Source organism: Misgurnus anguillicaudatus, chromosome 12 (assembly GCF_027580225.2).
Source record: "Misgurnus anguillicaudatus chromosome 12, ASM2758022v2, whole genome shotgun sequence".
Classification (NCBI taxonomy): Eukaryota; Metazoa; Chordata; class Actinopteri; order Cypriniformes; family Cobitidae; genus Misgurnus; species Misgurnus anguillicaudatus.
Window position 1 is genome coordinate 18,003,348 of NC_073348.2, and position 16,421 is coordinate 18,019,768.

The window sequence follows — 16,421 nt, forward strand, 5'->3', positions numbered from 1 at the left end:
ATGGTAAAAAGCAGATTTACAAATCAGGGCATCCATTTTACACAATCTCTACTTTAACAGCTCAATAAGTATCGTTTACTAATAGTAAATTAACCATGTCAAACACCTGCTTGCTTAGGGGAAGAGAATATCCCTCCCCTAACTTTACTTAATCTCTGCATGATAGGAGACGACGACCATTCAACACCAGACATGGCAAAACATGATAGATGATTTAGAGAAATATTGAGTCATTAGCTAATAAACAAAATAAAACAATTAAAATCAAAGTATAAAACAAAAGCAGAAAGTACAGATTATGACATGAACAAAACCATATATATGTATAGAGGCCATACATTAATGCCGTGATCACTAATAGAAAGACATCAGTATAGCCTTCCAGGAAGCAAGGGCACTGCAAGCTATAATAGTGTACGACTGGCCATTTTTGTGAAATGAATGAGACAATTCAAGTCCAGACATTTGGATTTAGATCATATATGTGAGCTCAAACTGTCTGTGGTGTAGTCAGCATAAAGTCAGGGCCACATATCGTCACAATACACTAATAAGCAGTTAGTGTGAATTTTCAGCTTTGGCCACATTGATCCATGCTGTTGACATGAAATAGATACTCTGGAAAAAAAAGGTGCAAGCAATATCTATCAATGTTTTTAAGTTACAGGCAATTCTATGCAAGCAGATGTAGACCACCAAGCAACATCAGCATACACTAAACGTTGTTTTAAGCAGTAAAGAATGTCTGGTAAAGACAACTTGATATCTTCATAGCACTGGACAAAAACTAATGCGTTCATTTCAGGATTATGAAATTATTTATTTTCTTTCAACTCAATATCTTCCTCATACCGGCTTGCAAAAACACACAGGACAGGATTTTATCATTTCTTAACCATGTCAAAGAGATGCCACAGATCCTTTTGTCTTTGTACATGGAAGCAGTGGCCATTCTCTTTATTCAAGAGACTTATGCATTATTATTGCAGAATTATACCAGTATCTAGATTAGGATAAGGGTCATGGCCTAGTTAAGCACAGGGATAAAGACCCCCTTACTTCAACAACTTCCTTTGTGTTTTTACATGAACTCTGTTGATGATCTAAGTGCATGAACTACAGGAAGACTCACAGTGAATTGCAATAATGTAGCAACTATTGGCCATTAAAAGAAGACAGGGCAACACCTTTGTGAAGGTCAGAGACAAATCCATGACTATGAGAAACAGATGTCCTTTCCAAAGTATCGTCATCATCTCCTTCATAAACTGTATTTCCATTATTACCATCACCAATATTAGTCTCAATCAACCAAGCTTGGGGCCAGTGGTCCGAATCCAATGCCGTGAGCACAAAGTCAAATCCAAATCTCTTTTCTCTGGAGGTTCATTTGGTGAAAGCAGCAACCACCGCCCATAAAAGCTCGTTGGCGCCTGACTTAGCAGCCTCCACTTCGGGATCGAGATCTAGAAGCAAGCGCACCCTCTTCATGGCCAGATCGTACTGGTCATCTAGCAGAGGAGCAAAGGCGTTCTCTAGAACATCAGAGGAATGTGCCAAAAACAGGAGGGCTAGCATGCGCTTATCCATCCGTTGGGGTTCGTTGACCCATTTGTCCAGGACGGCTTCCTGGACCTTGCGAACCAGACGCTGTTTGACTGTGTTGTTGGTGAGCGGGTGGGTGGTCATGTCAAAAAGCAGGAAGTTTTGTTTTTCAGTGGTGAGGACACCCTTTTCAACCAGGTTCTTTGCCAAGCGCTCTCGCACATTTCGCAACTGGTAGTGCAGCTTTAACGGATTCCAAGTTTCACCTACAGAACACGAAAGGGGCTCTTAAAATTGGCCTATTAAATATCTTATTATTGGTTTAAAGGGGCAGTCACACTAGACTTTCAGTAGAGAGAAAGGTCACACCGTCACACTGTTTACATATCTCCACATGATAAGAATTTGCAGGTCAGAGTTCACCAGACTTGAACTTATGAAATACCTTCGCACAAGCTTACGTTTTCTGCATGCATATGAATGAAAGTCAATGGAACAAAAAAAATGTAGTGTGACCGCCCCTTTACTGTATATGATTCATCACTACATGCGATTCTAAAACAAACTAAGATTTTCCAATCTTAAAATAAAATGATATATCTTTATTTCATGAACAACTCACCACTTAGCAACTCAACCCAGTTCTGAACGGTCTCTGGGGGCTGGGTCTCCTTAATATGTTTTAACGCCTCGTCCAACATCATGTCTCCTGTTGGAGCATCAGATTTGAATAACACCTGAAATGCAAACGGGTTTCAACGTTAGTGATCAAGTGTACGGTATAAAGACAGTCTCAGAAATCTCACAAATGTGTACACACCTTTCTGGACAGCAGGCTTTTCCTCCTCATTCCCGATGCTTCCAATTGCAGACGTCCCCGTAAGGACAACTCGATCAGCATACATCCTCTAAGCCCAGACGAGATGCAGTCATTCCAGAATGATGTATAACCCTAACAAAACATTTGCATGTTATATAGTAGATTATACCATAAGGCTGTTGAATGCTTTATTCTGATTGGTTGAGAAATGTTCGACGTGCACGCAATTATTTTTCGATAAACGCGCACGTAACATGTCAAATGTCTTTGTTATCGGCATTTTGCATGCAACAGATAGTGTTAAATTGATCGTAACTTGTATAGATAAATACCGAAATAACATCACTAGACATCATATAGACAATTTTACTATCAACAAAACGCTGTATACGAACAAAGTGATACATTGTGTAATACGTATACATTGAATAACACGTTAATATTCTAAAGTTACAAGTTACAAGCATAACTCACCGTATTAATCTGTCTTACATCAATGTGCTTGAGTTCATGCCGATAACAAGGTTCGGTCTGACATGCACTGTATGCATTGTACGTTATTTCAGTTTTCGTAAAAAGCTATTCAATCTGCTCTTACGTAACTAGTTAGTACGTTGCAGATAGAAATCGCTAAGTGTGCTAAAAACCCTTTCCTTTCACCACATTAAACAATAAACTACAGTTAGGACGCTTAACAGGCTTGATCTTCTCTAAACGGTAAATGTCTCGAAGATCAATTGTTTCTCAGACACTAATCTCTCGTGTTACATGAGACTTATCTAGTCCTCATGTTACCAGCCGCTTCCAGGCTACCATTTGACTAACAAACAAAGCCAAAAAGTCACGTCTAACCTCTCGATCTTTAAGTCCGAGTAGCAACACCTCTTCCATTAAAGTCAGTCGAGTTTCTTTCGAGTCTCCTTTATCCTCTTCTTCCTCCTCACCGCGGCGAGCCTCGTAATCGTCGTCGTCACCCGAGTTTCTCTCCTTATCGGCGGCGGCGCTACGCGAGGCCTCGGTCCGTCTCTGCACTAGGCCCGAATTTCTCTGGGTGAGGGAAGTCATTGTTTTCACAAGCCTAAAAACAGCGGCGTGTTTAACGGTCCTTTAATTTTACATCAGTCGGTAGCGATAAGTAATATATTAACGCTATTCCCGGACCCTAAAACTGTTTCATTAATGTACTTTGTGTTGACGTGGATGTTTACATGCATCCGGGACGTTCCTCCTCTTCCACTCTTATTTCCTTATTCAATATGGCGGACGCTGATGACGCAAGCACGCATGATCTTACGTCAACGTGAATCCACGCGAAGACACCCAAGTGTGTGAAGTCTGTAATTAAATGTGTTTTCAGTTCGTCACACCACAGAAAAATAATCACCTAGCCAAATTTAAATAATAAAAAAACGTCGTTAATAAAATAAGTTATTAAAATCTTGGAAAACAGGCTGGGTCACTGCTCTCAAACCTGAAAAACTGCCGTCTCTCTCAACTTTCAAATACATAAATTTTTTTATTCTTTTTTAAATTTAGTTTTAGTTTGTTCCTTATTAATTCGTGTGATGCTGCTTGGATGTGTATCCTATTTTTTTTTTTATTGAATCCCTATTTGGTGTCCTTCTATGTATTTTGATATGTCACATTTTCATATATTTTATGTAATGTATACAATCCTTGTAATGTGGTCTTGTCATTTTGTGTTCATTGATGTTCTTAAACAATAGCCTAATAATAAAAACATGGACACGCTGGTCCTGATTGGTTTTTCGTTGTATGCTATTAAATTAAATTTATGACAATGATGTATTATAGTTATGATATTGCAACGATATATTGTTGTGTTCTAAGCAATGATTTACAAAGAATGGTAAACATGAAAATGTATGATGCTATTTTGACAACAACAACTTTTAAAATAAATTTCAAAAGTCATTAAAATTTCAGTAGTGATGCTGTAAAATACTATAAAACTAATACATACTAAGATCCTACATATACTTTTAAATAACATATATATAGACGGGTTGCACCATAGATATACATATCTATGGGTTGCACAGCGACGTCCCTAACTGGTTGCGCGCGCAACCGAGAGGCAGAAAGAAGAGACGTGCATTGTGTTGTATGCTGTGTCTGTAAGTCAAAATGCCAAGGAATTGTTGCGTGGAAAATAGTACCAACAGAGTCAGTGCTGGGTGCCTGATGTTAACATACCAGTAGATGCGACTATTACGTTACTAGCATTAAATTATAACATTATAATTCATACATGTATCACAGTAACACTGCAAAAATAAAGACAGAAAAACAGATCCAACTAAAATCAAGTCTTATTTATATACAAACAATAAAGAACGCTTCAATAATTAAGGTTGTTGCAGTAGCAGATCAGATCACCAATCGGGCTTTCTGCCTCCTGAATGCGCGCGCACCCTGTAATGTTTGTAAACTTGCAACCCCTCTATACATAATTGTTTACCAAACCTTTGTAACATTGTAATATAATAAAAATAATACACAGCTTGCAGGTGCACGTGCAAAAGTTACCACATGACGTTGAATGAATGAGGTTTTATGTATGAAAGAATAATTGAATGAATGAATTAATGAAAACTTTATTGCCAATATGCTTACGCATAAACACAGTGAGAAACGAAGCAATACAAAAAAGAAATACAGCATTCAGCAGTAGCCTGTTGCCACAATGGCTGTTGTTTAGTGGGCGTATCGAAGTGAAGAGTGGGCGGGGCTGTGGGTGGACGGTAATGAGATCTAATATTTGCTATAATGTATTCAGCTCTGTTGGCCAATTGTTTTATACAATCTGAAGCTCAGGCACTTTGCGTCATATTAAATAACACGCTTATAGTAAAATGCACACAAGAGACTTGTATTAGTGTTGCTCCGATTAAAAGTAAGCGTCCTTGCTGTTAATTGATGTGTTTCATATGATTAAAAGGATTAAAAGCATATTTGCATTCGCTTTCTGACATGGAAGATGGACAGAAAAGTAAGTTCTTATTGATCAAAACGTGTTAGGTGAGAATATTTAATTTAACGTAATTTATTCGAATAGACAAAGCAAATAGTAGCCTTAAAATATTTTTGTTTTGAAAGCAAATAGGCAGACTTCATACTGCGTGGGTTGTGGGTATCAGATCCTGGATCGGTTTATCCTGCGTGTTTTTCCTGATCTGGAGTGGCACGCGAAGTGTCTTCGGTGCGCAGAGTGCCACAAGTGTCTGGACGAGTCGTGCACGTGTTTCTTTAGAGATGGGAAAACCTTCTGCAAAGAGCATTACAGCAGGTGAGCGCCTCAGGGGTTGCTGCAATACTTACTTCATTCAATAACGACTTAATTGTATTTATTACACATTCGTTATCCCATTATTTTTCTGGTCATACCTCACATTACTTTCCATAATACTGTGTGCTGCATTACTGACTGATACTGACATACATTTGTAAATACCTTGGTTTTGATAGATAAATCAAAATGAATAACTTAAAACTATTCAACAACATGAAGCTGTTTATGCTTTTGTTTAATTTTGTTATGTTCAGAGTTTTTTTAACATACCTCAAGTTCAAGTTTAATTCAATTTAATTGTCATTCTGCTAGGCTACATAAAAAAACGAAATGTTATGCCACTGTGCTCCATATTTAATATTATAAAAAAGCAATTTCAGTGTTATGGAAGGTACATTTTCAGTCAAAAATAAACACTGTTAAAATAAAAATATTTGCTACCATGATTTTTTTTTGTTGAATCAACTCAAATTTACAAGTCATGTCAACTTAGGCTACTATTATTTATCGTAACAAGAAATTAGTTGGTAGAACTTATACAATGAAGTTTACTTTTTTTAAACTATATATTTGATAAGTTATAACAACTCATCTCTAGTTATAACAACTAATCTCTAGTCAAGATCTAATAGTAAGTTGAAATGACTTGTAAATCTGAGTTGGTTAAACAAAAAAAATCTAAGGCAGCAAAGAATTTTTACAGTGTAATTTCACAGAGGATGTATTTATTACAAATATATTGAACCATCTGTTTACTTTTTTGTTATTTTCTACACCCCTGATGATAGAGTCCAGACTTTAAAAAAATCTCAGTCTATACTCGTGCTTTCCATTTTAAAATAATATACATGTGGTAATGGATGTGACAAAGTAAGGACACAAATTTTAGGGAGACATACTTTGTAGGAATACTGTGAATTAAAAAGCACAATCCAAAAGCAATAATACCCAACAAATGGAGAAATACTGTATTTTATGTGACAATTCTGAAAGCTGCACTATGGAAAATAATCTGAAAAAAAAATGAACAGAGACCCCACACTGGTATTTAAGCCACCAAATTTGACTCCTGAGATATCAGTATGGTTAAAATATTGGTAAAAAATGTTTTCATGGTAAAGTTGACATTGGCATTGCTGTAAAATGGCATATAGCTAAGCTGCTGAAAGAGGTCGTTTTTAAATTTGCATATAACTTACATAAATACTGTACACATAGCCTACTTTAAACCATGACAAATATGACATATCTCAGACAAAAAGTAAAAAAGCTGTCACTGGGGTGGTGCCTGTCGGGAACGGGGTGGACAGAACCCAATTGCAGACAGCTCTTAACCAAAAAGACTTGTATTATGTAACAAAAACTTCCTCGAGGGGGTAAACAAGGCAACAATTAAATAATAACAGAGAGGGCAAAACAAGACAGACTCCTGACGGTAACACACAGGACACACAATGATCCAGCACAAGACATCAGACACAATGGCTTTAAATAGGGAAGAACTAAACTATGGAACGAGGACACACAGGGTGTAAACTAATAAAGAATAATTAACAAGGAAACGAGGGGGCGGGGTCAAGACTTAAGACAGGAGAACACGAGGTACACAAAACATAAGCACAGGCCACGTGACTCTCCACACAAAACAAGACAACAGTGAGGGCTGCCATCATCCTGTCACATAAAAAACGCATAAAAGACATACACGGCTGACAGGATCATGACAGTGCCTATTCAAAAAGTATATTAATACCAAAGGGTACCGTCCCATTTGCAACTTTTTTACTGTTCTTTCTGGCAATGTGTAAATTGACTCTGTAATTTCTTTAAACTGTAACTGTAATTCATTCGTTTATGCATTAAATGTGAATATGTTTACTTTTGTTTTAATATGATGCAGCCTAATATAGGATTTTTTACGTTACAAAATAAGATGTCATCGTGTAATTACATTATAACTACTGAGTCTGTTGCTTTCTGTTGTCACTTAGTGACATAAATTCAATATCAATTTCTGTTCATTCCCTTTGTTTCATTTGTATAATTGCTCTTTATTTATTGCCTTTCAGATTATTCCCCCGTAAATGTGCAAAATGCTGCAAAGTCTTCACCAGAAATGAGTATGTCATGCAAACACGACTTGACGTTTATCACGTACAGTGTTTTCGATGTGAGAGCTGTGATCAACAGTTACTCCCCGGAGATGAGTATGTCCTGCGAGAAGGTCAACCTCTCTGTATGGACCATCACGAGCTACCAAACCTACTGAGAACTTCAAATATCGCGCATCACAAAACAAAGGACGCTGATATGTATGGTAGGTTTTGGAGATCATCTTGAGGTATCCATGGATATTTTTTCTGTGGTTTGATGTGATTCTTTTTTGTCTATTGCAGAGAACACTAAATCTATCCCACAGTCCAGTTCTCCCTGGTCATCAGCATAGAGGATGTCAGAAAGAGGCACACGTGTGAGGACGGTTCTCAGCGAATCCCAGCTTCGCATGTTACAGACCTGTTATAGTGCGAATCCCAGACCTGATGCTCTCATGAAGGAGCAGCTGGTGGAAATGACGGGTTTAAGTCCCAGGGTCATTCGGGTTTGGTTCCAAAATAAGAGATGCAAAGACAAGAAGAGAAGTCTGATGATAAGGCACACACAGAACCAGCACGAGGACCACGTGGTAAGATATATTAATCCCTTGTACCCACTAACTTTTAAGTTTAAGCAGCAAAAATACCATTGTGTTACTTTTGCACTGATGTACTATTGTGCATTGGAAGTTTCAGTAACTGCTTAGGACTATTTTTTGACTTTTTTGACAGTGTATACTATTAATGAACTTTAAAGTAGTATCAGACTTGGTTATTATTTCATCTCATAGGATGTTTCTGATGAGCAAATAATGGTTACTAGTCCAGAAAGTCAAGACGGTGACATGCTGGGAAGTCCATCATGGAAACTACTGACCAACTTTATTCTGCAAAAGCATGCTGACCAGGGCTCATGCCATCATGTGGTAAATATCCAGATAGAAATGATAATAAATCTTTTTAATAATGCATAATGTGTCCATTATTTTATACTGAGCTAACGAGAAATCATACATAGTTTACGAGTTGGCTAATTCGTATCATAGCTAATCGTGCAAAATCGTACAATTCTCATGATAACGAAACCAAACCCCTAACCTCGCATCGCACCTCCACGTCAAAGGGGTCAAGGCAAATCGTACCAAAACTTATGGTCGTATGAATTAATACGAATTGGCCAATATGTACGAATTCTCGTGAGATGGCATTGATTATTTCATACTGATGTTTATTTTTTATTATTTGGTTTCTAGCTCTCTTTATCAAAGGAAGGTCCCAGTTCTGCTTTAAATGAAGTTGTGTCAATAGCAGCTCAGTTATCAGACACACCCAGCAGTCTTGCTGCACAGGGATGAATGAGTAAACAGAGCAATACTGCAAATTCCCCTTCAGCACTGTTTAACACTTTGAAACTCTTTGACACTCACTCAAGTAATTTTCATTCAGTAATAAAACAGTATGGAAATCGAAAGCTTATTTATTTAGTTACAGATGATGCATAAATATCAATAAAAAGACCCTTATGGTCCAGTGTCATATGTGACTCTGTAATTTTAAGTGATTTACTGTTTTCCACCTAAAATCATCCTACATAATGTAAAGATCATTCTGTGAAAATATAAACTTAATATCCTAAAGGATTGGTCCATTTTCTTAAAGAAAATCCGGATAGTTTACTCACCACCATGTCGTCCGGGGTGTTGGTGTCTTTCTTTGTTCGGTCGAGAAGAAATTATGTTTTTTAAGGTAAACATTCCAGGATTTTTCTCATTTTAATGGACTTTAATGGAACCCATCACTTATCACTTAACTCAACACTTAACAGTTTTCTTCAACAAAGTTTCAAAGGACTCTAAACGATCCCAAACGAGGCACTCAAAAAAAAAAATGATTCATTGGATTAACTCAATAAAATTAACTCAATAAAATATTCCATCCAATATGAATGTGTACCCCTAACTCATAAAAAACTGCTTTACACAATAAAAATATATTGAGTTAGTCCAACTCAATTTAAAATAAATGGCAATACTCAATTAGTTGCCTCAACTCAATTTAGTGTAGTCTGAATAACTTGATTCTGTTATTTTATATAAAACGTTTTTATATCATACTAATTAGCATAAGCACATGTTAGCATGCTAACATATGACACTTTGGATGAGCATGTGAGAAGAGACTGATCTCCAAACAGGCATTAATTAAGAGAAATACGTCACATCCACAACCTAACCACAAGCGGCACTCTTCTGCACGATGGTAACCAAACAATTAAATATAAAAAAATATAACACAAACACGTCTAAATCAATAAGATAATCGGACATTAAGCACTATTAAGTCTTTCTCTTTACCTAAAAATGCATAAAATAACACTTAATTAAAAAAATTACTCTCCAAAAGCAGTTGCATGCAAAGCATGCTGGGAAATTATTTTTCCCGAACCCAAACTCAAACTAATTGTGTTAACGCAATTAAAAAGAAATCAATAAATTATAGTACATATTTATTTTGTGTTAGACTAATTAAATATATGAAGAGTTTGGGTCCAAAACGCGATAAACGCCATTTTTGAAAAAAATTTGTTACTGCCAAAATCAGTATTATATCAGGTCAGTAGTTAAAAGTAAATTCTTAATTTTACGCAAAATCCAATATCCGCCGTGTTATTCTGTCATCTTTTCTCCCTTTTTTCCCAAAATGCGACAAACGCCACTGCTCCTTTTTTACAGAACGCAATAAATCCATTTCTGATATTACAGCCCACCAGTCACGCAATGTAAACAAACAATGGCGGACGCGCTGAGTCCACGGAGTCCTAGTTTTCCTCATCTACTTTGTACTTCGTGATCAACAAACAAAACAAAATAATACTTTAATTGCATCGCTAAACCTGTGATGGTTTTCTGTGATGGGAAAGAAACGTAAGCCATCAACAGCTAATAATTTCCGCGAGAGGCACTCGGGTGCTTGTTCTCCCGACAGCATCAAGCTTCTCATGCTAACACATTGACCCCAGCGGATCTTATGAAAAACTTTACATAATTTTACTCAAAGTCAACGAAAATCGAGCAGGACCAAAAACATTTTACAGCTGATCTCTGTGAAAGACGTTAAGCGAGGACGTCAAGTAACCGCAATGACAGTGATCTTAATATGACAAAGTACGTGTTTTGATTAATGACATTAATGTTTATATTTTTAATTAGTGTGTACAACTGTTCAACTAAATGAATATAACATGGCAAAGATGAATGCACATTTATATAGGCTATTGATTCAATAGATTTCTAGCATTTTGAATAAAAACTTGTCATGGATTTATTGCATTTTGTGGAAAAAATTATCCGTTTTTATAATAAATCTTTGAAAATCAACTTATGGATTTGAATTTTTTATGTTTTTATAACCTAAAGATGCTGTGTGAAAGTTTGTAACAGAAAATAGTTGTTTTCATCTTGTCACTTTCTTGGTATAGAAAACACGTTTTTATCAAAATTTGTCAAAATGGATTTATTGGGTTTTGGAACCAAACTCTTCTTATATACTTATTGCTCTTAATGATGTATTTTAAATTAATTGAACACAATTTTAATGTGTCATATCTAAGAAGGGCTTGAATAATTTTTTTTGAGTGCATAAGGGTCTTATCTAGTGAAACGACACTTAACAGTTTCCTTCAACGGAGTCTCAAAGGACTCTAAACGATCCCAAACGAGGCATAAGAGTCTTATCTAGTGAAACGATTGTCATTTTTGACAAGAAAAATAAAAAATATGCACTTTTAAACCACAACTTCACAATCTATCTCCGGTCCTGTGAAGCGCCAGCGTGACCTCACGTAATTGCGTAGTGACGTAAAAAGGTCACGTGTAACATATATGAAACGCACATTTCCGCACCATTTTAAACAATAAACTGACACAAAGACATTAATTAGAATCATTCTACATACAACAACGTCGGCATGGTCCTCTTGCTCCACACTTGTAAACACTGGGGAGTAGTTTCTCATTCATCATCCGTGACCTCTTGACGTCCTTTGATGTATTGCGTGAGGTCGCGCTGGCGCATCACAGGATCGGAGATAGACGAGAAGTTGTAGTTTAAAAGTGCATATTTTTTATTTTTCTTGTCAAAAATGACAATCGTTTCACCAGATAAGACCCTTATGCCTCGTTTGGGATCGTTTGGAGTCCTTTGAGACTCCGTTGAAGAAGGCTGTTGGGTGTTGAGTTGAGTGTTGAGTGTTGGGGTCCATTAAAGTCCATTAAAATGAAAAGAGATCCTGGAGTGTTTTCCTCAAAAAACATAATTTCTTCTCGACTGAACAAAGAGGGACATCAACGTTTTGGATGACATCGTGGTAAATTATCTGGATTTTTTATTTTTTTTTATTGGCTAATCCTTTAAATATTGACTGAGTAAGGTCACATCAAAGATTGAAATCATTAAGTGAAATCAAACAGTGATGCTCTCATAATTTGCTTATGAGACTTTAGCACATACATATGTGCCCTTATATGGTCATTTTTATATTTGTTAGATAACAATTTACATAACAATATAGGCATATGTGCATTGTGTTTGAACCTGATTGCCTTTTGTTTGTAATGTATAAATTAAACTATTAATCTACTGCATTGTCTAGTAACAAGTTCAACTAGTGCATTACATTGATTTAATAGAAAGGTTTTGTTCAATAATTTATTTATGTATATAGTTTGTCATATTTAAAGTGGTCTTAATATTTTATTGTTCAGTTGCCACTGTGTTTTAATAGTTGCAAAAAAAAAAAATGTTAACTACTACTAGTCACTTTTTACACATTTATATTTTATATTTTGTTACTACTGTAGTTTTTGAGGTTTGCAATACAGTTCTCTTGCCAAGGAAATATTTATTAGTTAGTTTTGTTTTGTTTTTGTTGTAATATTGTGTTTTGTAGACCCTGTTTCACAGACAAGGCTTAGACTAACCCAGTGCTTCTCAAATAGTGGGGCGGGACCCCCAGGGGGGGCTCGAAGCGATATCAGGGGGGGCGTGAGAGACCCTGGGAAAAAATACTTTTTCAGGAAGTGATTTTTTGCACTGTCACTTAAAGACATTACACCCCATTCACGCTGATAAGTCGCTTGAGTTTTTATTATTATTTATTGATTATATTTAATGTAATTTTTCAGTATCAAATGGTCAAAAAATATTATACTTTAAATAAGGATTTTTTTTTTTAAGGCAAATTGATGCATTTTAAGTCTTTTCTGTTACAGACTAAAAAACAATGTTAATAAAGTTATTCTTTGCTGTAAGTTGATCGATATTTCTTTTTTTAATATTCTTTTTTCTTGTTTTCTTTAATGTTAATAAGGATACAATGTTTTGCAGATGTGTCATTTTATAGATAAATTATACTATTTACAGTCGCGGCGGAGAGTTGGGGGGGCGCGAAATGTTTACTTCTTCCTAGGGGGGGCATGACAGAAAATAATTGAGAAGCAAGCCATTAAAGTACTATATGGCATTTAAATGTGTATTATGTAACTTTTAAAAGGATCTCTTGACAGAAATGCAATATAATAGACATTAGTAAATTATTAGTATAAAGACCTTACATAATGTACTGTATTGTTTTTATTACCTTAGAATGAGACGTTTTTATCTACATACACCGCGGGTCCCCTTACATGAAAGTCGTCGTCATGTTTCTACAGTAACCCTAAAAAGACAAACTGCTCTACAGAGCGTGTTTCTTCCCAAAATTGGCTACGTACGTATGTGTTTAAAAATTGAGATGTGAGCTGATGGTTGCAATTCACAATCTCACCACTAGATTCCACTCAAATGTAAAAGTCCCGCTCTGGTGAAAATCAAGTTTTTAATTGTTGTTTATATGTCTATGTGGTGTTTTTAATATGCTTTTAAAAACCATATGCAAGGACATCATATGGTTCTTCTGTAGTGCACATTGCTCTGTTGCACAGGCAACTAAAGGATATTTCAAGGATATGTGTTTTGAACTGTCAATCAAACACCAGAACTGAAACAATGCATCCACTCTTTTCTCTGCTGTTGAGCTGCGGGTGAATTGAAAAGAATTGTTTATAGACAATGCTTTATATCATTGCTCTGGGCTCTCAACCTTTTGTGCTTTAGATCAAATAATGAAAGAGATGCTGCACTTCAATGAGGCAATTCATCCCTGCAAAAAAAAAAGAGATGAATTAATGCACAAAATCTCTGCTTTTTGCTCTTAGAGCTTTTATCTTTGCCCCTACCTATTTGTCAACTTGTAAAAACGAGTGGGAAATATCAAGCCTCTATCGTATTATTCACGTCTCAGAGGTTTTATTAAAATGCTAATTTGGTGGAGGTGCTGTTTCAAGGAAAGGACATTTGCTATTTGCATGACATATAGACATAGACCACTTTTAGATTTTTTTATTATTACTTTCACATTTTATTGTTAGAATTTCTAGACTTGTTATTGAATTTGATTGTTATTAAATACAAAACATCTACAGTGGTTACAAAGTTTTGTAACTAAAGTTTTTTTTTCAACACTTTAGCTCAAATTTAATATATGTTTGGGTGTTTCTAACCTGATGCTACTTTCTCTTTCTGTGTTTGCTCTCACAAATTTTGTTACTTCCATACACTGAAAAAAAATGATTAATTGAATTTAATCAATTTTTTTAAGGTAAGTGGTTGCAATCAATTTATTTAAGTGTAATGAAAAATAAAAAATCCTTGTGTATTACAATTCTTTATAACTCAATAAACATTGTGGATGCACATCAGTGCAGGGTGTCTCTAACACAGGGTGTATTATATTTTAAACCACGATTCATCCTTAATGTAATCAAAACAATGCATTAACTAATTTCCCTCAATTCTCTGTGTCAGTGGATGAATAGAAAAGATCTTGTGTGAAGATGGTTCTTTATACGTTTGCTCTCTTAACCCCATACAGGCACCTTTGTGCTCTACATCAAATAATGAAAGAGATGCTGCACTTCAACAGGCCAATTCATCCCTGCAAAAAGAGACAAATTAATGGATCAAATATCTGTTTTTTGCTCTCACCGCTTTCATCTTTGCCCCAATGAATTGTTTTATTGGGTTACTGAAAGAGTGAGAAATATAAGGTCCTTCATGTAATTAGATTTTCCTTTGACCAAGTGATGTTCTTCATTTTGATTTTCAGCACAAGATTTAATATTCTAATTTATTACAAGGTAACTACACACAGGTGTTTTTCATTGACAAACTTTCAATGTTTAATTTAATTTAATTTATTTAAAATTTAAATTAAATTTATTCACTGGGGCAGTAAAGTCCTAATATGTAATATAAACGTTTTAGGTTAAAATGAAGTGGTATCACCCCAGTGACAGCAAGAGAACTTGACCAATTTCTTTGTAAAGGGTTGGGACAGTAATACATGTTTGCTAAATGAAGGTCATTAGCAGTGGCAGATGAAATCGTGAAGTGTACGCAATGAAATATAAAGAACTGCAATACATTCAACTAAATTTGTAGAAAAAAGATACAAGTATTCATTCAGCTGATTGCAAATATGAGACAATGCAAGTTTTTTAAGTGCACTGAATTAATAGCCTACCTCTCATTATGGATAACCGAAGTTTTTATCTTATGTGGTTTTAAACACTTCTCAAAAGTGTGATAATTTAATTAATGTAAAACTCATGGATGTGTAAGAACTCACTGTTCATAAGCCCCGCTGTTTAAACCATATGACTATATGCATATGGTATATAATAGACCACATAGGCTATATATTACCAAAACAATCATTTTCGCAATCATTCAACAGAATTAAAAATATATATTTCTGAGAATAAAAACCCATGGGATCACATGTGAAACATGTGATTGACGTTGTCCAGATGTGGTGGCGTTTATCGCATGTGATCATGTGTTGTTGCACATGTGAAATTCATGTTTTTTTTTCTGAATTAAGGGTGAATTAATTAATTAATTATATTAATGTACACTGTAAAGAAAATGGTCAAAATACCTTCCCCAGCTGTCACTGGGGCGGTGCCCTTTCAAAAATGTACAGCTTTGCACCTAAAGAGTTCATAGTACCTCAAAGGTAGGCCTGCATACTGGTACTACAGTAAATGTCTACATATCTGTACCCAATCGGGACCTTTAAAAATGGTACTGCCCTTGTGACAATCTTTTAAAGGGGCCATATCATGAAAATCGAATTTTCCATGTTTAAGTGCTATAATTAGGTCCTCAGTGCTTCTATCAACCTGAAAGATTAACCCAGTAACTTAGTTTTGGTATACCATTCTCAAAACATATGGCATTGAAATATGGCTCCCCTTGTGATGTCGGAAGGGGATAATAACAACACTTAATCTGCACTATCCAACCACAGCACTGCCATTTAGTGAAGAGATCAGCTAATTTGCATTAAAAGGACACACCCAAAAACAGCTAATTTTTGCTCACACCTACAAAGTGGCAATTTTAACATGCTATAATAAATTATCTATATGGTATTTTGAGCTAAAACTTCACATATGTACTCTGGCGACACCAAATATGTATTTCACGTCTTAAAAATGTCTTGTGAAATGTCCCCTTTAAAGGCTTTAACAGTGTACCAGTAACTTTA

The 16,421-nt window shown here is 35.6% G+C and overlaps 2 protein-coding genes across 2 annotated transcripts; one reads left to right on the plus strand and one right to left on the minus strand.

Moving 5' to 3' along the window:
- Positions 1-1,244: 1,244 nt before the first annotated feature.
- On the minus strand, positions 1,245-3,568 carry golph3b (golgi phosphoprotein 3b). The gene is made up of 4 exons (XM_055209027.2): positions 3,218-3,568; positions 2,366-2,497; positions 2,168-2,282; positions 1,245-1,811 (listed from the first exon to the last, which is right to left on the minus strand). The coding sequence occupies exons 1-4, from the start codon at positions 3,428-3,430 to the stop codon at positions 1,387-1,389; spliced, it is 885 nt and encodes a 294-aa protein (XP_055065002.1). The 5' UTR covers positions 3,431-3,568; the 3' UTR covers positions 1,245-1,386.
- Positions 3,569-7,857: 4,289 nt separating this feature from the next.
- Positions 7,858-9,428, plus strand: isl1b (ISL LIM homeobox 1b). Its single transcript, XM_073874738.1, has 4 exons — positions 7,858-7,995; positions 8,075-8,361; positions 8,563-8,697; positions 9,025-9,428. Exons 2-4 carry the CDS (start codon positions 8,128-8,130, stop codon positions 9,124-9,126), a joined length of 471 nt encoding a protein of 156 aa, XP_073730839.1. The 5' UTR covers positions 7,858-7,995; positions 8,075-8,127; the 3' UTR covers positions 9,127-9,428.
- The last annotated feature ends 6,993 nt before the right edge of the window (positions 9,429-16,421 follow it).

Excerpts from the sequence above, each read along its gene's own strand:
- isl1b (XM_073874738.1), top strand. The coding sequence starts at position 8,128 with ATGTCAGAAAGAGGCACACGTGTGAGGACGGTTCTCAGCGAATCCCAG. Across the intron at positions 8,362-8,562 it reads ACCAGCACGAGGACCACGTG|GATGTTTCTGATGAGCAAAT; the intron begins GTAAGATATATT and ends TTCATCTCATAG. Across the intron at positions 8,698-9,024 it reads AGGGCTCATGCCATCATGTG|CTCTCTTTATCAAAGGAAGG; the intron begins GTAAATATCCAG and ends TTTGGTTTCTAG.
- golph3b (XM_055209027.2), bottom strand. The coding sequence starts at position 3,430 with ATGACTTCCCTCACCCAGAGAAATTCGGGCCTAGTGCAGAGACGGACC. Across the intron at positions 2,498-3,217 it reads TCGGACTTAAAGATCGAGAG|GGTTATACATCATTCTGGAA; the intron begins GTTAGACGTGAC and ends ATGTTTTGTTAG. Across the intron at positions 2,283-2,365 it reads AAAGCCTGCTGTCCAGAAAG|GTGTTATTCAAATCTGATGC; the intron begins GTGTGTACACAT and ends TTTGCATTTCAG.